This window comes from Rutilus rutilus (assembly GCF_951802725.1).
Source record: "Rutilus rutilus genome assembly, chromosome: 4".
NCBI lineage: Eukaryota > Metazoa > Chordata > Actinopteri > Cypriniformes > Leuciscidae > Rutilus > Rutilus rutilus.
Genome location: NC_140212.1, coordinates 33,582,292 through 33,605,004, shown reverse-complemented (window position 1 = coordinate 33,605,004; position 22,713 = coordinate 33,582,292). Strand labels below are relative to the sequence as shown.

Here is a 22,713-nt window from a genome sequence, read left to right as displayed (position 1 = left end):
TTATTTATTCTGTGACCCAGAATCAGGGTACACTGTGTATCAGTCCATTATACATGTCAGGAAAAAAATCTAATTGTGTTTTCTCTTGTCTGCCTTTTTACATTCCCAGAGTAAAATCTTTTTATGTCATGTAATAATTATTTTATGCTTGTATATCTGTATATGTCTATGTACACACACACACACACACACACATATATATATATATATATTTTTTTTTTTTATATATACTTGTATATGAAATTGTTTTATCATTATTTATTTAAGTATTTTACTGCACAGCGCACACTGCTGTAGTTGCTGTACCCATATATCTCTTGTTCCTTAATAGTATTTCCTAAAAGTGAGAACATTTTAGAAAAGTTAGTCACGGCTGTGTCAGACTTATGTGTACTCATTCCTCCCATTGCGTGGTGTATTTAAAGGCACACTGCAAACCGAGGTCCAAACCGAGCCAGCCCGAAGCTCAGAGACGGAGGCACGGGCTGGTAAGGGGAATGAAACATCCAAAGTCCAGACCTAAAGGTCCAGACCTGGTTATGCACAGTCCACACTCCGAACAAACCAAGTCCACAGGCACGCACTCTCCCATACTCCTGAACCTTTCCGTAACCCGACCTCCTGATAACCATAAGTGAAAGTGTCTCCACTGGTCTGCCCAAACACCATCTAGTACCCAAATATAATACAATAATATTTAAAACTGGTATTTATTATACTAATGAATAATAATAAGGGCTGAGAATGTCCAGGGTGCCCCATGGTGGGCTGTATGGCCCCGGGGAGAACAGTAACGGGTTCGGTGCCCAGACATATGAAATAATACTTATAAAAGGTGTATGTTATATTAAGATATATAAAGGATGAGGGCTAAAGGAGCCCGGGCTGTCACATGGCGGGCTGTGTGACCGCGGGTAAGACAGCCTAGGGTACAGATGGTTAGGTTTAGGGTGGTGGTGTGTGTGACCCTAGCAAAAAAATACATAAGTTGAAACATCAAGCTAGAAGGGTAGCAACTGAGTAGAAGAAGGAAGAAAGAAGAAGGGACTGACTCAAAACTACGTCTCATTAAGCCCCCTCGGATACAGGGCGTCCAAGCGTTTGATCCAAACTCTTTCGGCCCACAAACATTCTTTTATGGCTCGTTTCCACTGAGTGGTACGGTACGGTACAGTACGGTACGGTTCGGGTCGGAAAACCATGAATTGGCTAGCGTTTCCACTGCCAACAGTACCCTTACTTGATAGGCGTGGTGTATGCCGGAAAGTAGTGATAACGTCACTTGATAGGCGTGGTGTATGACGGAAAATAGCTTGACGTCATTCTCGCGCGAAGAAGAAAGCTAAGACCGTAAACAACAATGGAGGACATCGAGAATATCTTGTTCTTGCTTCTCGGCATGTGGCTGTTTGTCACGAGGAGGAGACAAGCTTTGTTTGAGCAAAGGCTGCAGGCTGCAAGGAAAAACACAGCCGAAAAATTCGGGAAATTTTAAGGAGCTGGGACGAGACAGACAACCGCGCAAGTCAAGACAAGGCAAGACAAAAACGACGACGCAGGAGGGTAAGCTTGAGCTAAGCTAACTTTTTAATGTCGTGTATTACAATGTATTTCGTCTCATGTACTGTCATGTGCTAGCTAAGCAATATTCTTATAAATTAAATAACCCTACAGTAAGAATAAGTACATAAGTACAATAAGCCCTGCCTGTGAAACCAGGCCTATATTTGTTAAAATCGGACAAATGAGATCTGAAAAAAGTCTATTAATTATATTAATAAGCACTGTGAAGGTTACATCTTGAGATCATCAATCTCTCACATGAATCTGTATGATGCCTTTATTATTACAAGCCCAATACTAGTTGTGGTTAATGACTATGATTATGACTATGACTATGATTGTCACGGTTCATAAATCCTTTGTCTCTTTCTTGTCTCGTGTTCTGTTGTTGTGTGTGTGTGTGTGTGTGTGTGTGTGTGTGTGTGTGTGTGTACTGATTGTGTGGGCGTGCCGGCTCATTAGCGCTCATCAGCAATCAAGCTCATCACTCCCGTCACCAGCTGCAGCTCATCTCATCACCCTATATATGCTCACCACTTTCTCATCTCCTTTGTCAAGTCAAGTCAAGTCAAGTATATTTGTATAGCGCTTTTCACAATACAGATTGTATCAAAGCAGCTTCACAGTATTAAATTAAAATAATACAACAAGGTTTGTTTCTAGTGGAATTTATTGATAAAATCAAATTAGATATCCCCAGAATATTTGTCAGATCGTTGTTTGTGGTGTCCCGGTAGTGTTCCAGTCTGCGTCTCGAGTCTTGTGCCTTTCTTGTTCCTGTTCGTGTTCCTGTGGATTTATTCTGGATTATTCTCATCACTGGATTCATCTCACCGCACTGCTGCACTTCCACTCACCGGGTTCATCTGGCCATCGGGGTCCCTGCGCCGCTAGCCTGTCTGTTCTGGACTTTGACCTTCCTTATAACATATATACAATAAAGAGCTTTTTACTTGCATCTTGCTTCCTCTTCTCATTCGTTACAGAACGATCTGACCCTGAGCATGGAAGCAGCGAGTGGCTCTACAACTTCAATGGAGGCATTTATGAATAAATGCATGCAAAGAATGGACACTCAGGAGAGAAATCTCAACGAGACAGCTCGCGCTGTTCAGGCTCTAGTGGCGCAGGTGTCCGGGCTCACCCAGCAGATCCAACAGCCTCGAGTTCCCACTGCGCCACCCGCACCGCCGATTCCCCACCACCACCCGCGGACCCATCCCAGTCGGAGCCCGCGTCGTAAATACAGAACATACAACATTGTAAGTGGGTAGCCAATTACAGCGGAAGTCAGTAACAAAGCTTTTTTTTTTTATACTGTACATACATTTTCAGGTATCTTTTATTTTGTACTTTTATTTTGAGAAACTTTTACTGCACTACATTCCAAAGCATAATATTGTACTTTTTACCCAGCAACATTGCTGTACTGTTTAAGCCCATTGAATGTGGACATAATTCACATCTCTCTCTGATATTTCACAATAATTTTCAGACTGAGCTCTTACCTTAAGTTCTATCATTAGACCCATCTCTCTTTAATAGCTATTTAGTAGAATATGTTTAGTAGTAATAGTAAATAGTAGTATTTTATTAGGGTATCTGTACAAGTAACGTATTGGATATGTACTCCGTCCACCACTGGCTTAATAGACTAGCGTCTTGCTAGCTTGCAAATTATTGGTTGATACCTCTCTGGCTGGCAAACAACCAACAAACAACAGGCTTGCTCAAAAGTTGTGCATTGAAAGTAAGCTTTCCCGTGATCGTTGAATACTTTTTCACAACTAAAGTTATAAGAACTTACCGGCAGGCTCCATCATCGACTCCAGCAACGAGGTAGCCGCATCAATGCCTCCTTCTCTTCCCAAACTCGCCGGTCTGTGTCCGTAGATGGCGTCCATCATATCCAACCACTTCCAATTCTTTCTTTGAACACCACTCCGGCTGTTGTGGTCTTTCACCTTACGATAGTCACTCCGCAGTTTCTTGTTTTTAACGCGACACTGCTCGGGCGTCCGCTGGAAACCCTCAGCAGCCATCCTCTCAGAAACATGCTGAAAAACCTTTTCGTTTCTCACCATGCCATCGAGTTCCCTTTGCACCCTTTCTTCACCGATGATACCAAGGAAGGTCTGCACCTCCTGGGTCGACCACGGTGATGTTATGCTTCGCGGCGGCATTGTTTTGCAACGGTGTTGTGTGTGTTTTAAAAATGGCGCCTCTTGTGTTGCGTTGTCGTTCTGTAGCACGCGCAAGTGACGATTCTTTTACCCCTTTTCCACCAAGGCAGAACTGGTGCTGGTTCGGAGCCAGAGCCTAGTTTCAAATCGGTTCTTTGTTTTTCCACCGCCAAAGCACCAGCTCCGAACCAGTGAAACTGGTTCTTAAGTAGCACCAAATCATTGCAGGGTCTAGAACGGAGCCAAGAAAGAACCGCTTGCGTCAGGGGCTGGGGGCGGGGTTACCGTGACCAACAAGACGAATAGAAACTTGTGACCGCCATTTTTAAATAGCAGCTAGTCGAGCTAATAGCAGCTCGATTATAATATCCGTCTATGTAAGTTACGGCGAGCTGCACGAACGCGTTGGATTCCGATGTATTTTTGCAAACCCATGAGCATCCATAGTATTGCAACGTCCGTTATTGTTGATGGCTTGTTCGAGATGCATCGGAGCGGCGAGGACCGATCAGAGCTGCGGGAGTGTTTGGAGAGCATACGACTCCTTGTGCTTTTAGATCGCTATCGCAGTGCTTTGATGTCATGCGGCGATCGATCTGCGAGAAGCCGATGCATCTCGAACAAGCCTGGCGTGTTTGTGTTTGGCGCTACCGCACTAGCGGTTGCTGGGCAACATGAGACGTATACAGTGACGTAAGATCTGGCTCTGTTGTGGCTCTCTAGCCGGTGGAAAGGCAAACCGGTTCTTAGTAAGCTCGTCAGTCGAACCAACTCTGAACCAGCTCTGGCTCTGGCTCTGAACCAGCACCCGGTTCTTGTTGGTGGAAAAGGGGTATCAGTCAACCAATCAACGTTCTGCAGTGAGTCTAGCTCCACCCTTTAGTACCGTTCCACTGTGCTAGGTACCACAACGGAAGGGTACCCAAAAAGTGGTACGGTACGGTTCGGAATTTTGGTACCATTTACAACTTATGATAGTGGAAACGCAAATAAATGCGTACCGTTCCGTACCGTACCGTACCACTCAGTGGAAACGAGCCATTAGAGACCAGAGTGGATTTGCTTGGAGTCCCATCATCCGAAGGGACTCAAGGCCATGCTTTAAGAAGTGCTGCACCAACTATCTTCGTTTTTCAATCTTGTGCACGATGTTATGTGCGTGTTGATAGGCCTTGACGCGCAACTCATTCTTAGTTTGGCCCACGTATTGTTTACGGCACTCGAGACAGTAGATGAGGTACACACAATTGACACACTCATGGGACAGAGGATGAGACAACTTAAAAAGCTGAGGACGAGACAACTTAAAAAGCTGGCCATTAAATCTGTTTCTCACCCGTCTCAACGGAGTGAAATATTTGCATTTACCCACCCGGCCTCTGGGTGAAGGTGCAGAAAGATTGCTACCAATATGTCCAAGATATTTTTGTTTTGTCTGTAGGTGACGTCTTCGTCACTGTTATGAATAGTCGTTATGAATAGTATTTGGCGCGTCTTCGATCATCTACCACTGGCGGCCGATGACGTCACTGCTCGCTCACGCCTCTTCAGTCAACGAGTTTCAGCGTCAAGTCTTCTGAGGACAGGAGAAGTTCACAGTATTTCTCATATTTAAGACAGAAACACACCTGTTCACTGGTCATTTTCCTCAGCTGTAGGCAAAGGCAAGTTTGAAATCAGTGCTTCTCCCGGGAGACTAGCGCTAAATGAATCCCCTATCTTAGCGCCATCTACTGTTTTAGAGGAAGTTGCTCAACTGCATTTGTGAGAAAATCTGCCTGGACACATTTGTGAGAAAACCGAGCCGAGAGATCTCATAAAAAGCCAAGTGTCTGTGTCTCACAATCATAACAGACAGATATGCATTTTTATGCACTAGATTTGGTATTTGTTCAAAGGTTACATGCAATTTGTAGGATGGTTTGTATTTATTTGTGAAATATGATCTAGGCTTATTTATTTCTATTTGCAAAACACAATGCATATGTGTTACTCCATTGCATTTTCGCTCGAATTTACCTTTGTACTTGCACATTGCTTTCTATTTGTTTGCGAGTTGAGTTTTCCTTTGAAAAGCAGATCGAGTTTGTTTGCAAAATGCTGGATTTGTTTGTTTAATTATGGCACAATATTATGAAGTCAGAACAATGAACTTTAAACAACTCACAGTTTCTACTAAATAAACTGAAATGATCTCCATCTCAACACAGCTTCACACAACCAGCAGAAAGAGAGCAGCTGGAATAAAGACCAGTTTTTTTTTGTGTGTGTGTGTTATTGTTGATGTCTATAGATGTTCTGTCGTTATGAATAGTATTTGGCGCGTCTTCGATCATCTACCGTTGGCGGCGGATGACGTCACCGCTCGCTCACGCCTCTTCAGTCATCGAGTTTCAGCGTCAAGTCTTCTGAGGAGAGGAGAAGTTCACGGTATTTCTCATATTTACACAACCATCAAACACACTTTATACAGTTAGATTAAGTGACAGGCTCATTTCTATATTATTTTCACCGATCACAGCGATACTTGTGCGTCTTTTCTGGCGTCTTCCTACTGAAATTAACATTTAGTGCAGCAGCGGGCACGTGCAGGGGTGGGGGGGCTTTGGGTGCCCCTTTACTTTAATAAAAAAAAAAGGATTATAATTAACATGACAATGTACAAAACTAAAGTTGCCTAAATTTACGTTTATTTTTACGTTTCTGTCAGTCTGAGGTGTCGTTGCCATAATGCGTTGCTATGGGTTGCGTCACTTGCGACTGTCTTGCTTCGGACTTGACTGAAGAGTCAGTGTCCGTTTTCGAGGGTCGAAAACTCCGGATTAGTGTGTGTGTGTGTGTGTGTGTGTGTGTGTGTGTGATGCGTTCAGGTTATGAGTTTTAAAAATAAAATAGGTAGAGGTAAGAAAAACGTATCCCATGTAGCCAGCGGAATCGGGCCAATCGTGGCTGAGTGTCGGCTCACTCGGCTGTGTACTGGCATCGGCTCACCGGAAGTGAGCCAGCTCTGGCCCAGTAATGGTTGCCAGATCTGGCTAAGTTTTGGCTGTGTGTAGCTGGGCCGATTGTGGTTGAGAGATGGCGCATTAGGCACATTAAATTATTACACTTTTCAGCGCCGCTATTACCGTTAATACCGTTATAACTGCCTGACGTCATTCACATAATATGGAGCGATTTGCTAGGATTGAGAAAACCTATTTCGTTTCAGATTCATGTTGGTAAAGTTAACGTTAGTTTTTTTTTAAGTGTAGCAGGGTGGAGTAACTCCACCCATTGGGAGATCGTACGCATGCGTCCGTTTATTAATTGCCTTGCATGATGTAAGATAGATAGATAGATAGATAGATAGATAGATAGATAGATATAGATATAGATATAGATATAGATATAGATATATAGATATATATAGATATATAATTTTAGTGATTCGTCAATTTAGCTCAAAGGAATTATTAATTAATTCATAGGGAATTCGAAAGAGTCACTTATTACAACCGAGCAAATGACTCGTTCGCGGTTCATTTGAACTGGCTGTAACTATCAACTCTGCAACGGATATAAATATCCGAACTATAGTGAAACACTATAGTTAGCAAGGTAACTTAGATCAGAAGTTTAAGACATTAAATTCGTAAGCACATAACACAAGTAATACTTCTCTTTAAAATACAAACAAGATTTTACTGATTATTCTAACACATAAAACTAATATCTAACACAAACACACACACACACATTCATACGAGTTGCAGAAAGAAAGAGAGTGAGGAAAGAATACGTTTTAAGAGTGAGATGATGAAATCCCAAGTTTCTATATGCACTTATAAGACATGACCTGGAACGAACCATCAATCATTAATTAAAAACCAGCGAGATACTTGGATGAAAGCTCGGAGTCAACACTGGTGGGAAAATATAGTACAGGCTTCTTTTTCTGAACAAGACTGGCAATCCAGTTTTCGAATGGGGCGCCGTACATTCGATTACCTTTGTGTCTGCCTGAAAAGTTATTTAATGAGGAGGCACACTCATCTCCGTCAGGCTATACCGGTCGATAAGCGCGTCGCCGTGGCCCTGTGGTATCTCGCTATAGGCAGCGGGTATAACACCATCTCTCACCTCTTTGGGCTGAGCCGGTCTACAGTATGCATCTGCGTGTGGGAAGTATGCAGTGCGCTGGTGTCCTGCATGCAGAAATGCATTCAATTGCCCACAGGCCAGAGGCTCCTGGACATTAGGGATGGGTTTGAGAGAAGATGGGGTTTCCCTCAATGTGCAGGTGCCATCGACGGGTCGCACATCCCGATAACGGCTCCACAAAACAACGCCAAGGACTATTTTAATCGCAAAGGACATTGTTCCATTATCCTGCAAGCTGTTGTAGATTATCAGTCACAGTAAGTAACCACTAACATTTTTATTTATTTATTTATTTATTACAAAGTTTGCTAATGTACAAAGTCCTTACATGGACATAAATCACTTTGTCCCGATTTAATAAGATTTTTTTTTACATTAAGTATATTATATATTTGTATAGTTTATGTATAGTATTTTTTATACAGTCAATGTCTAATTAGCAATCTCCATTAGGTTCACCAATATCAATGTCGGTTGGGCAGGCAGTGTTCATGATGTCAGAGTTCTCCGCAATTCAGAGATCTTTGACCTGGCAGAGAGAGGTGCTCTTTTTCCAGAGGTAAAGACATGATCATTCATTGTTGTCCTAAGAATAACAGAATAACTATCAACATAGGTTGTCTATAAAAATGTTACAGTAAAGATGAGAAAAATGTGTGAATTTGTAAAAGCAGCCTTTAGTATCATTATTAGTAATAAAAAATATAGGTAGTATGTGTTTACACCAAGATATACATTTCTGTTATCACCATACTTCATTTTATTGACAAATTACTTGCAAATGAGAAAAACATAAGCAATTAATATATATAATATGCAAGCAATGCCACAATAATAATTTATCGCAATTGATTTCTCTTTATACAGCTTACACGCAACATTGGAGGCATTGAGGTGCCAATCACAGTCCTGGGGGACGCAGCCTACCCGCTCATGTCTTGGCTGATGAAGCCCTACAGTGACCATGGCCAGTTGACTGTGGAACAGCAACATTTTAACTACCGCCTAAGCAGAGCACGAATGACGGTAGAGTGTGCGTTCGGGAGGCTGAAGGGCCAGTGGAGGTGCCTCCTCAAGCAAGAAAAGAATGCCAGTGGTCGTCACAGCATGCTGCATTCTACATAATCTGTGCAAGCGGAATGGAGAACATTTTGACAACGAGTGGCTACAGGGCGTTAGTGAGCCTGGCACTCAAGAAGAGACCCAGGAGATGGCACCTGTTCTGCGGCACCAAGAAAAACAACCCCATAAAATTCGCATTGCTTTGACCAGTTTTTTCTCTGAGCAGGGACAACAGTAGCAGCAATCACTTTTCCATTTGTAACTTGTTCACTGAAATTAAGATGCAGCTCATCTATTTCTAAACATTTGTTTTTCTGTTTTCTACCAAGTTATGTTTGTCAGAGTGTTAAAAACCAAACTGAAGATGGTGGACATTTGAAACTTGTTTATTTTTTAACAAAAAAAAAAGACATGTGCCTGGCTGTATCAAGTTAAGTAAATAGCAGCATAAACCAGACTTTAATCATTTACAAATGCAATATTTGGAAATAAAGTGCAACACCCAAAGGCAAAATGATTTGTTGTGTTTAACAAGAAACATCTTATAACTCAAACTGTACATGAAGAGCATAATAACACAATGCTCAAGTGTGAAAGGTTAAACTCCACTGAAGAGGTCAAAATTGAGTACAAAAGGTAAACAGAAATGTCTATGGCTCACAATAACATACATTTAACAGGCAAAAACCACTTGAAAGTGTGTTAACTTGGTGAAAAATGTTTAACTTTTGTAACCAGAGCGGTATTGTTTTTAGTATAACCAAATCCAGATAGCACGGACTACGCCACCTTGGGAATTGCACCCAAGGAAATATTAAAGGAACCCAGGTTCGGTGGTGCAGAGAAAAGACAAGAGTCGTGTCATCCAATAAACAAAATAAATAATTTTATTTTGTGAGGAAAATATTCTACTGGCATCATTTATTCATAGGGTAAATCACTGACAAGTTTATTATAAGAATAGGATAGGTCAATTGTTAAAAGAGCATTCCTCCCCACATGGCTGATTCAAACACTGAGTCACATTAAACAAAACATCACAAAAGAAATTAATGGAGCGTCCCCACAAAATAAACAGAAAATAATAAATACAGAAAAAAAATATAAACTACAAGGCTAAAGTTTACTTTAGGGGTGGCAAGCTAGCTGTAAACGATTGTGCTCTCAACCATTTATGTGTGCACGGCAAACCAAATAGGGAGAGGTGCTCCAACCCTGGTACTCCAACCTCACAACAAATGTGTTCACCCAGGTGACTAGCCTCCCCCTCGGTACACTCAGCCTTGACTCAAACCAAAAGAAAAAAAGAAAGATTAGTGGGTGCAATACAAATACAAACATCACAATCACATCAGACACAAATATGATGGACCAGATCAATTGGTGCGCGGATAATAATCCGTCCTACCTCGTCGAGGACCCCAAAATACTCAACAGGTGTTAGACACTACATGCTGATATACAATTACACCACACGGCCACTATGGCCCAAATCACACTGGTCTAACCAACGTCATTAGAGAAATAACAAAACCCAAACCATAAAAATGACAACAAAACAAAACCAGAAACTATTATCTAGTCATAAGAAAATAACCTAATCATGAAAAACAGCAGCATGACCTGAGTTAACCGTCACGAGGTACGCGAGACTGCAAAACAAAACATAACAGACAATGATTTACTCCAATCAAAAGATACAAAACATTCACTAAAGCATACATACCACACGAGAATCACACGTCACGAGGTCAGGATGCACTCGCGAATGTTCTCAACATTCCATGAGCGCTTGACGCAACTCCCAGGGACCGCCGCTGAGACAGCTACAGCCATCACTTAAAAAGGTAAAAACACTCTAAGCACTTGTTAAAACCACACAAAACTGTACATAACCTCCGTCACTTACCTCGGCTAACATGACACCAGTAACGAGAAGAGGGGCGGGTATGACAAAGCCTACGTGCTAGGGCTTCCTGTTTACACACTTAAATACACCGGTCCTAATTACCTCATCCACCCATTACCATATAAGGGTAACGAATACAAAACAAGGGAAAGGGAAATTCCCTACTACTACACTTTGTTTTTCAAAAACAAGAAATTGTGCCTCTGGAAGAATTACAGTGGAGTGAATGTATGGGTTTCCTGGTCTTCATAGTGGATAGTGTCTGCTTGATGAGGGAGTATGTGGCAGGTACGTAGGTTGTGGACTGTGAGCCATGGGCCCAGGTGAGTTAGTGTGGCTAGGATGCAAGTATGGATTTTGTGCAGGAAATGGCATGTTATACGGGGGGCCTTGGGGTGGCATGGGGTGTGTATTTGTTATGGCTTGCATCATCATACCAAACATTCTTGCCTCGTGTTCATTCTGGGCTGCTTGCATTTGCATAGCAAACTGCATCTCTCTTGAAAGATTATCGGACAGGGCCTTTGCAAAGCATTCGACTGTGGCTTCTAGTTTTGTCTTCTTCCTTTTCCGTGATCCTAAAAAAAAGACCAAGTTGATGTATTGTTAGTTTAAAATGGTAGATTAAATCAAATGCCTAACTTGCCCTAACTAAAATAAATAAGAAGAAAAGTTTGCTTTGAAAAGTACAGAACCTACATTATTTACTTAGTGTGTCCAAAAATGCTAATTCCACAGAACACAAATATTATATATTTATCTCAGCTTTTACAGAATTTTCCCTAAAAGCACTTACCTACAGCACCCTGATCTCTGTTGGCATGCTCAAAAACACGCTCCTGACCATCATCTTCTGACGTGGGTATGGGAGTGGGTTCAGGAGTGGTTTCGGAAGAGGGTCTATCGGTTGAATCAGTCCCATCCACGTCTGTTAAAAAGTTAAACAGGTTAATATGGTAAAGTGACACTTTTTTTATTTACTACAATTACTATTATCACTTGTATGGGTTAAAGTTAACTGATTTTCGTCAGACTAGCTATTATTATTTCCTACCCACCCCCTACTACTAAGTCAACTAAATACTTATCAAACCTGTGTACAACAATAGATAAAAATGACAACAGAAAATAAAATAAAAATGACTTGGCCCATTTATAAGCCTTTTTAACTAGTTGTCATGATAATTCACTATATAAAAACTTTTGGCCCATAAAAGTAACTACAGAACTATATACACATTCTAAACGTATTTTTAACTAGCTAGAAAACTTGAACGCACAGACCAAGCATACAAACCTCCTTCAACGTCGACATTGTCTTCTGCCAAACTGGCCGTATCCAGCACCTCGCCTTCTCCAGGTACGAAAGACGGCTTATCTCCTAACACCTGTTGTGGAAAAAAATTTATCTTTTCTTTGTATTTTATTTTCAATGATTTAGCATATGAATGCCATGCGTTCTTTGGATGTATTTTGAGTTTCTTTTATGATGCTGATACAGCTGGAAGATGTGTGTGAGACTTCAGAGGTGAGAAGACCCCCGGGCTGAGGAGGGTTCAAGGGGGGGTCCCTTTTGTTATTTTGTTTAGTGGGGGCTGTAAGAGATAGCCTTTGAATAGAACACTATAAAGTAGCTGGTCAACCTCTGCTCTGGGTCTCACTCTGCCTGCAGCTGGACTGTGGGTAGACTGGGAACATTTCTTGCAAGAAATAAATATCTTTTAAGGACAATTTGAATCCTGATGTCTCTTATGCCTGATGCTGTTTTGTTAGTTATTGTTTTTGCCACAACAATTGGTGTCAGAAGTCGGACTCCATGAGGTTTCTTCTGGTCCTGAGAAAGCAAATTGACGGACTGATCACCCTAAAGCACAAAAGGCTTTAGTCTTACCTCGCCGAATTGAGAGAGAAGAGCCAAAACTGCTATCAGGGCCAGGAGGAACCCACTGGAATCAGAAAGAACTCGGTGGCAGTAAAAGCATCTCGGGTAAGAGACAGTAAAATTATTTTAATTTGTGTGGTGTAATTTGATATAACTGTGGGTGAACCATAGTGGCTGGAACTATCTCTTTGGTACGGGCAGAGAAGGTTTTCGAGGGGGAGATTGTCAAATCAAGTCAAGTCAAGTATATTTGTATAGCGCTTTTCATAATACAGATTGTATCAAAGCAGCTTCACAAACACAAAAGTCAAGTCAAATTTTATGCCGAAAACTAGCTCGTAAACGTGGACGGAAGAGCCACACGGACGGAAGAGCCACACCTGATTAATTAGTTTTACTCAAAATCTCTGTAACCTGAGGAAGTCTTGTAAAAGTGGACGGAAGAGCCACACCTGATTAATTAGGTGAACCAGAATTAATCGAGCGCTAGAAAGTGCTCACGGAAAGATTGAGTAGACCGTAATTACAGGAAGCATATTTGCTAAACCTTGCCGATTTGAGGTGACAAAATCGGATCTGTTGAAGACGTTTAACAGATTATTAGACGCGCGTCGAAGGAAAATCCAGGAGAGATAGAAATCAGCCAATATGGGGTCATCTCAAAGCAAGCTTGAACAAAATTTTATAGGCTACACCAGTTTTTCTGTAAAATGGGGAAAAAATTACAGCCAGAAATGCATGCAAGAAATTGGGAAACGGAAAATTGTTAAACAAAGGGTTGTTGTAGTTTTTGTTCATGAGTGTAAAACTGTGAACAGACAGTAGTTTGTTGAACTGAAGAAGATAGAAGAAAACGAAAATAAATGCAGAAAGGATTAGCATTTAGGGAAAGATAGAATGTTTTTAGAACGTTTTTCTTGATAGAATTTACAAACAGTGAATTGTTGAATGGAAAAGAAGCAGATAAAAAGAGAACAGAGTCGATGCAGAAAGAACTGGCATGTACTGTAAGAGATAGAATTCATGGAACTATTTATGAACGCCTGTTAAGGTAAATTAAGTTGAAATGGTATGAAAAGTGAGTTTTAGATAAAAATAAGGCATTGAGTATGATTAACAGGGATTAACATGATATAAAGATAAGGAATGTTTCATTAAGTAAAACGATTGTCTTTTGAACCTAAAGGGTCCAGCTATGCTGGGAGTACAGCAACAGCGCTTGCTTGTTCAAACCAGCTTCTGAATGTTAAATGTATACTTGTTTTGTAATCAGTGTTGTTGATGATAATATCAAATTAGAAAATGTCCAAAGATTGGATATTTTGTTGATATTAAGCCATCTATTATAATTCACCCTATTGTCGTTAATGGCTCGAGCCAGTAGCCCCAAGACACACCTTTTGTCTTTAATGGCTCTTCGAGTCCCAGTATCACTCAGACTGATGGGATTAGCACACGAATGATTCGTCTATGCAATTTGCAATGCAATAGACTGTTATGCTGACTGAATTAGGATAGGCCAGACATTCAGTCTAGGGTGGTAACTGAACAGTCCTGATAAATAGTGAGATAAAAGAGAGCAAATGCTGTAAGCAGCTGCAGAGATTTGCAGATGATGTTTTGTAAAAGTTTGATTGTGATTGGAAAGATAAACAATAACTTGACTGGCTCCAAACAAAGAAAGTGCCAAAATGACACAAATTTAGAGAAAAGTCTGTGTTAATATGGGTTAGAAAGTAGATCAATGTTAATATGATGAAGATTGTTTCAGCTATTGAAATTGAATTTGCAACTGGGACTGTAAAAGAAAAGACAGAGAACTGCTTATCAATGGGTCTGTTTGCATTTCCTGAATACAACACAATGTTTCAGAAGTGCAAAATAGGGTGAAGCTGTTAGAAAGATAAAAGGCAGAACAACAGAGAGTGTTTTATTGCGGTCAGCTGGGTCATTCAGTGACTGTATGCGCACTGTATGACTGTAAAAGTAAATGAGGGAGAAATAAAGTTGATAGTTGGAACTTTTGAAAGTTGTAAGAAGATTGAAAGATTTAAGTGTAAGGAATTCCTTTTGAAAGGAAAGAACTATAAAAAGTACCGGTTGACATAAAATTACGGATAAGACTAAATGAGTTGCAAAATATTTTAAAAGTACCGGTCACTAAAAGGATGATTGTGTTTTGAATGAAACGCTTTGATAAGGTTTTAGATGGTATGGAGAGACAAATCTAATGAATGATTTATAATGATAATCAAAAAAAAAATGTATCACAAGCAGGGAGCGCAGCCTCAAAAGTTGAATCATAGAAGCAGATTGATAAACTCCTAGAGAAAACATTGAAGTCAGGTATTAAATTATGGCAATTGAAAACCTGACAACTAAAATTGAAATGAAATTTTAAACGTTATTAAGAACTAGAATAATTCTTATTATTTCTTTAAGATAAAATAAACAGAAGCAGTGTTACAGGATTAACAGTTGCTAAATGTAAAATGTGTAAAAGGCATTTGATTAAACAAAGGCTTGTTAATGTTGATTTTAAAAGATAAGAATGTGATTTGGCCAAATCAGGTTTGCTTATCTGAATCTGGCATGTGCTGTGACTGAAACTGCCACAGTTTCAGTGCAACAGAGACTCATTCTGAGTGGATATTTGTAATGTCTAAATTACAATACATGTAATTTATGGAAAAGATGCCTTAAGATGGGCTACAGTTGAAAAAGATGGTAGATAAAGTCTGAAGTTAAAGGTTTATGAGAATGCAGTGTACCAGTCCTGATGCCTCAAGACTCTCTCTCTCTCATTCGATATCAGCTGAAAGCTGTTGTCTGAGCCTGTGTAAAGCACAGTGTTTCAGTTGAAAATCATAGACACAGAGATGTTAAAGGAAATCGTTGCCATTCAAAGGGCAATTTGTACTAAATGTTCTAGAAGTAAAACTGAATGACTTTAAAGAAGTCTTTAAAATAATACTGTTTAGGACTTGTTTATTTTAGGACCAGAGACTTTTAGCTCTCATTTTAGCTTCCACCATAAAACAGGGCCGATGGCTCCGGCTACAGAAGTAACAGTACACTGAATGTACGGTTGTGATCTAAATTCACTGACTATAATCTAAGCAGCTAGGTTGCTACCTTTAAGATGATTAATGAATTTAAGTGATTAAATACTGTTGTTATTAACTTGTCTCCCTGTGAACACTATTAGGTCCGAATGGCTCTGATGACTCTTGAATGCGCCTTTTCCTAAGCTCCAGAAAACAACAGATTATGTTGAAGAAAACGGTCACAGATTCTGTGATGGTAAAGAGTAGTGGTGTCAACAATAATCGATTCGGCGATGCATCGCAATGCGGGGCATGCACGATTCAGCATCGATGCGGCAAAGTGCCATAATCGATTATGTCACTGTTTTAGGGGTGTAACGGTACGCGTATTCGTACTAAACCGTTCGGTACAAGGCACGCATTTTCAAACCGAACGGTTATTTCAAATGTAAGCGCGTCGCGAGCGCGCTCATAATGTAGACGCTGGCGCGACCACAACATCAAATGGCAAACGCAATGTAAGCGGAACGAAACTGAGCTACTCGTGACGGACTGTTTATAAGTTTGGACCAACGCAGCGCGAGCCGATCTTATACTACACAACGCTAAGAGATCCAGTAAAGAAAGCATTTGAACTCGCCACTAACGTAATAACATCGCTGCGAGATCTAGTGAGAAACATTCACATTTCTCCGTTATTAACGGATCAAACAGCGCTGACGTGGAAACCAGGAAGAAACATTGTGACATGAATGAACTATCCACAGATCAGCAACATTCACCATGGCTTTACTGTAGTAACACTAACTGCAACTTTGGAAGTTTGGCAGGAATAGTAGGCTATAATGCTTTCAAGTAACGTTATGTCGGATTTATTTCGACATTATGAATAACATTGCTGCCCTCAAATGTTAATCTGAACTAAAATAAACATTTGTTTATAAGCACAAAATATTACATTAAATTTTTTCCAAGGAGCTGTTTTGTTTTATATGCTCCTAAGAAGAGTCAATTATAGCTCCATCATTGCTCAAAGAAAAAAAATGTCATACTTTATGATGTTAGTTCTAATAAAAAAAGAATAAAAAAAAACTAAAAAACAAGGAAATTTCTCTGGCATTTCTTTCTTTTTGCTGTATCGAAAACGTACCGAACCGTGACACAAGTGTATCGTATTGAACCGAACCATGAATTTTGTGAACCGTTACACCCTACACTGTTTATTTTCTGGCCTTGAGTTGGACAATAAAGTTGAAATTTAATTTCAAATGGTTCTCAAGCAGAGAGAAGAGAAACATTTCTCATTCAAAGCACTGAAAGCAGTGATTTATGCTTTCTTTTTCAGGTTTGAAAAATATTTTATTTAATGACATTTATGTCAAAGATACAGGAGAGTGATAATACACACATAGCAGCCAATAAAATCTGTTGTTCAATATCTGACTGCTTGTATTGCCTCATGAGTGATGAATATTTTGCCTTGTTGTGTGCAGTAGAATTTTGATGCATCGCAATGCATCGTAGAATCGAATTGAATCGAATCGTTACCTGGTGAATCGTAATCGAATCGAATCGTGAGGGCAGTGCCAATGCACACCCCTAGTAAAGAGCGGTAACCACGTGTGTACGAAGTGTTTACCCCAGAGACGGGTAAGACCCTCTGGCCAAAAGGGCAACCTAAGACAGGGGAATTCACGCCACAAACACTGGGCATCTCCTGATGGAGGTGTTTTTTTTTATGTGAGAAAGGTATTAGAGTTGAGCGGTGACTGTGAGGCCAGCAGCATCAGCAAATCATTGAGAGGCGAGATGAGCTGTAAGAAGTTACGGCCGTCTGACCCAGAAAATGTGAGTTCCTCTATATACCACTCACCAGAAACCGCGTTGATTGAATGGCTTGTTTTTCTGACAAGTGTCTGCAACTATGCCAGGGGACAACACCCTGAAGAAAAGACAATTATAGGTTAAGAGCTGATCTGAATGGGCATTCAGGAGCCAGCAGAGACCATTGAACTAATGGTTATCTGTTGTAGAGACAGTTAAAAAAAAAAAAAAAAAAAAAAAAAAGTTGTAATGTTAGTTGCCTGATGGGCAAGGAAAACACAGAGATTTGTGTCGATGCTGAACTAATGTGTCAGTTCTGACTCCTGTAGATCATTTAGACATGACAAAGGACCACTATAAGACATGGTGGTGGCTAAAGATGACTCAAGAGAATTTTCTGGAAAACAAAGGTTAGGTAAATTGAGTATTTAAACTAAAGATAACCTTAGAAAAGATCATAGAACGATTGAATATGACTATGATTATTTTAGTTACAGTCCTAGGAGGCTGTTGAAAAGATTATTTGCTTATAGTGAGAGAGAAAGAGACTGCTTGGGATGGTACTCTGTCTGTTCTTCTGTTATCAGTCAGCCAAAGAAAGCTGAAGCAAAGTAATAATTATGCACCAAAACAATCCAGCTGACTTTTCTAAAATCAGATCAATAATGAACAGACATGCTTTGAAACTGGTTAAGAGGCCATAAAAACATTAGATAAAAGATACAGGAAAATGTAAGGTTAAAATGTCATTTAAAATTTAAATATTTTTAGAGAAAAGATATGAATAAGAAATATGAGCAGTTCATAGTCAGGGATGAGTGTGAGTGTTAATTCATGTTTTGTACAGTATGTGTTAGTTTAGGACAACTATTCTGTCTGAATAGTGTGTATAAATTTGTCATTAACCTCTGGAAAGAGTGTTTTAGCATTATAGATGGGTTAAGGCAAATGACAAATTTGAAAATAAGCTGAGGATTGTGAGTCAATCTGATGAGAAGGCAACACAGAACATAGGATGAGCTTTAAGTTGATTGATCATCGAGCTCTGTCTATTAATTATTATTTTGGTCATTTATGATGTGCAGTAGATTTGAATTACTTTCTGGACAGGTTTAAGTATTGATGTGTAAATTAGAATTGTGAAGTCGTAGATAGCCGTCAGTCATGTGTTGAGAAAAAGTTATAGATTTGACAGCAACAAACACGTAGGCTAAATAAATATCAGATTATCCAGAGAGTCCTTAACAGTTATGTATTGTAAAAAGGGGAGATTGTTATTCGACTGACGTTGACGAAGTGTACACGACCTGACCTGACCAATTGATGACCTGGAGAATGTTCGTAGATGACAGTTGATTAAGAGACCAAACAATAGGCCTGAAAATCAAGAAACGCTGTGAGACTAGGGGCCGTTGCCTTAAAAAACAATTTGATAAGAAGATGAAATTGTGGCTTTAAGTAATATTTTTATTTCAGAGGCAGAGAAAGATGGGAAATTTGGCTGAAGGACAACGTTTGGGTTAGCAAACTTTATCCAAACAAATGTTACCAAATAAATATGAACAAATATTGCAGTTTTCCTTTAGCTCAAACATTAGAGTTTGGCACCTGTAACGCCAAGATCATGGGTTTGATTTCCGAGGGAAAGCAAGAACTAATAAGAATGTAAATGTGTACCTTGAAATGTGGGTCGCTTTGGATAAAAGCGTCTGATAAAAGCAAGAGAATTGTATTTTGATGCACGAGATGGGTCGTGCATCAAGAGGAGGATGATAACAGTTGCCAAATATGGTTTACTAAGGGGTTCAGATTTGCTAAAAGGATCTGTCTGTAAGTGTGCAAATAACAAAGATTGTTTCAACAGGAAACGTCAGGGCAGAATGTGCCCAATAAAATAATGGCTACGGCTAAACATCCTAGCCTGGGCTATTATTGTGGCAGAAAGAAACAGTGCCTAACCTTGCGCAGCGCTTAACTTAAAATTTTAATTTTGCAGGATGTCAGGATGGATTGAATCAAACAGAACTGATTCTGTATTGTTTTGTTAACATGAGCAATGTGGGTTGAGTGTTTTTTTCAGGGGAAAAGGACCCTGAGTGCTATTCAATGAGCAAGAAATTATCAGATGATATGTTTCAGGTTGAAAATTCCACAGGTCACAACCAAAAGGGACGACAAGACAAGCGGTCACTAACAAAATCACTTAAGGTCTGCTTTCACAGGTGACAGCAGACAGTAAATGACTCATTCCAGTGGGGGTGCGATCGTGATCTAAGGGAAAATCTTGTAAGGATTTGAAAATGATTGAAGAGTGTTAGACCTGAGTCCAAGCATCTCACCTTAAACTACAAAACCAACGTCAGCAACCCCACACGCCAACGCAAAGAATAAAGTGGGGGGGATCAATGATATGTGCTAGAAACATATCTCCCCTGCCTACGGTGGAAAATCCTCTCTACGGCATGCAAAGTGTCATATTGGTGAAAACGGAACATCCATGGGGCAACGAGATGATCAACATATCTGGAGAAAATGTTGACCAATTAATGGTTGAAGAAAAGTTTTGTGATTTTATTTGATTGAATCAAATTAGGGCTTAGTATTGATATAAATCTAATAATTTGACTTGTGCAAAGAAAAATGTGTTTTCAGGTAGAAGATCTATTAATTAATGTGAAGTATGGTGATTAGAAAAAAGACGGTATGTAATGGAAAAGTCAGGGATAATTTCAAACAACGAATGATCAAATTATAAAACTTTTCTGGTTAGATTTTATTAAATAGATTTTAATTAAATATAGCTTTAGAAGTAAAACCATTTCCTGACAAAATATTGTGATTAATTGAAAAAGGCTGAATACATAGTGTTATGATTGTATGTGTTATTCTGATAATTTTGTTATCAATGGGTACGGTCTATCCTAAGGGTGAACAAAATTATGCAGATCGTACGAGTAACAGAAGTTGAAATTATAATCATTTATGTTTTTTCGGTATTATAATATCCTTTATTCTTACTATACTTTAAGTTATACTGGAGTGACTGAGGGTCCGATTTATCGGGAATGCGGTAGCAGTGCTTATCCATTTAGCCCGGCTTCAGATAAAATGTTTACTTGCTTGCTGCTAAATTTTTTATTTTTTATTTTTATTATTTCTTCCAAGGTTCAAGTAGAGTGATCAGGTATATGAAAATCAGATATGAAAGGTAACTGTGATGTAAAGACTTGAAACAACTCTTATCATTTATGGGTTTGATGCAGAATTAGAAACAATCGTTTTTTTTTTAATTTTGAAAAAAAAAAAAAAAAAAAAAAAAAAAATTAAGTTGTTATGACCAAACCTAATGTTAATGAAACCAAATTGTTTATCAGAGAATGATAAAGAGGAGGAATTGTTGTGGAAAAAAATTTATCTTTTCTTTGTATTTTATTTTCAATGATTTAGCATATGAATGCCATGCGTTCTTTGGATGTATTTTGAGTTTCTTTTATGATGCTGATACAGCTGGAAGATGTGTGTGAGACTTCAGAGGTGAGAAGACCCCCGGGCTGAGGAGGGTTCAAGGGGGGGTCCCTTTTGTTATTTTGTTTAGTGGGGGCTGTAAGAGATAGCCTTTGAATAGAACACTATAAAGTAGCTGGTCAACCTCTGCTCTGGGTCTCACTCTGCCTGCAGCTGGACTGTGGGTAGACTGGGAACATTTCTTGCAAGAAATAAATATCTTTTAAGGACAATTTGAATCCTGATGTCTCTTATGCCTGATGCTGTTTTGTTAGTTATTGTTTTTGCCACAACACACCCGATCCAAAACTTCATAAAATGGACATGTTACTCTGGCCCGTCCACTTTTACCATTATTATCTTTAGCTTTGCGGTAAATTATTTTAAGACTTTTTATTTTCCTTTGGCACTGTTGCCAGGTTCGGCTGTAACCGTCATTTTTTGCGATAAGTCTTCATATATTGCTTTGTTCCTATAAGTTCTTGATAAATTATGCTGCACGCTTTCGTCGCTCCATAAAGAAATAAGTGTCTGAGTTTCGCCGCTGCTCCATCCCTGAGTATCATCCATGTTTGTTTCTGCTTCTGGCGCGGCTAAAGCGAGTGACGTACTTCCGTTTGGGAGGAGAGAAGCGCTGACGTATGTGGTTTGAGCAACCAGATGCATTTACATTTGTCCAGTTTCGTCTGGAATGCGGCCCAGACCACCTCCTGAAGTGGTTTGAGCGATCGGATTCAAATCCGTCTCAAATGCGTTTCGGAGGGCATTTACACCTGGTCTTTTCACGATCGGATAGCTATCCTATCTGAGAAAACGCATGAAGTGGCCAGGTGTAAACAGCCCCTTATTGCAACCATCTGACTATGGAGGAAGTACCATCTAGTGTTGCATCGTTTAACTGGACACACAGTGTGCTGAAGTCAGGAGTGATGTTTGGATACCTCACAGCCACAGGGACCCCTGGCACTGAAGAGTGGTGGATTCCTCTCACTGAAAGGCTACAGTGTCTCTCCACAGATGTCAGTCATGCTCTACTCCTTGTTGCTCCAGAGTGTATTGCTGTGTTCAGAGACGGATCTGGAAGGTACGGATACTTTGATTCTCACTCGAGGACTGCTGCAGGCTTGCCCCATCCTACTGGTCATGGAACTGCTGTCATGTTGACTTTCACCCACCTGAGTGACATGGCAGACAGAGTTCTCAAGATCGTCCAGGATCGTGGTGATGAGACCAGCTATGAATTCATGCCTGTGTCTTCTGAAACAGAGCAACAGTCTGCCTTCGACATCTGTTTGTGAACCGGTATCACAAGTGATTTCAGCTTTACCAGAACCAGTAACAAACGTTGGAGCAAAAGTAAATCTTGTTGGCTCAGGAGCTGAAAATCAAGATGTGGTATAGATAAAACAAATAAGCACTGGAGATGTAAAGAAATGCGTAAAACATTTAAAATGTCAAAACAAGGCGGAGATCCTAAGGACACGGCTGCATCTTATGCCACCAGGAAACATAAAAAATAGGATTATGAGAGACAGAGGTATGTTACTTCTTTGCAATTCCAATCAAAGAAAAAGTAAGTAATTTAGGTCAAGTATA

General features: G+C 39.9%; 1 protein-coding gene across 1 annotated transcript; it reads right to left on the bottom strand.

The window, feature by feature from the left end:
- Positions 1-9,815: 9,815 nt before the first annotated feature.
- Positions 9,816-21,670, bottom strand: LOC311289060 (uncharacterized protein; the record flags this gene model as incomplete). The annotated part of the gene is made up of 5 exons (XM_084406820.1): positions 9,816-11,438; positions 11,657-11,788; positions 12,158-12,248; positions 21,416-21,569; positions 21,660-21,670. 5 exons carry the CDS (start codon positions 21,668-21,670, stop codon positions 11,107-11,109), a joined length of 720 nt encoding a protein of 239 aa, XP_084262946.1. The 3' UTR covers positions 9,816-11,106.
- Positions 21,671-22,713: the final 1,043 nt, after the last annotated feature.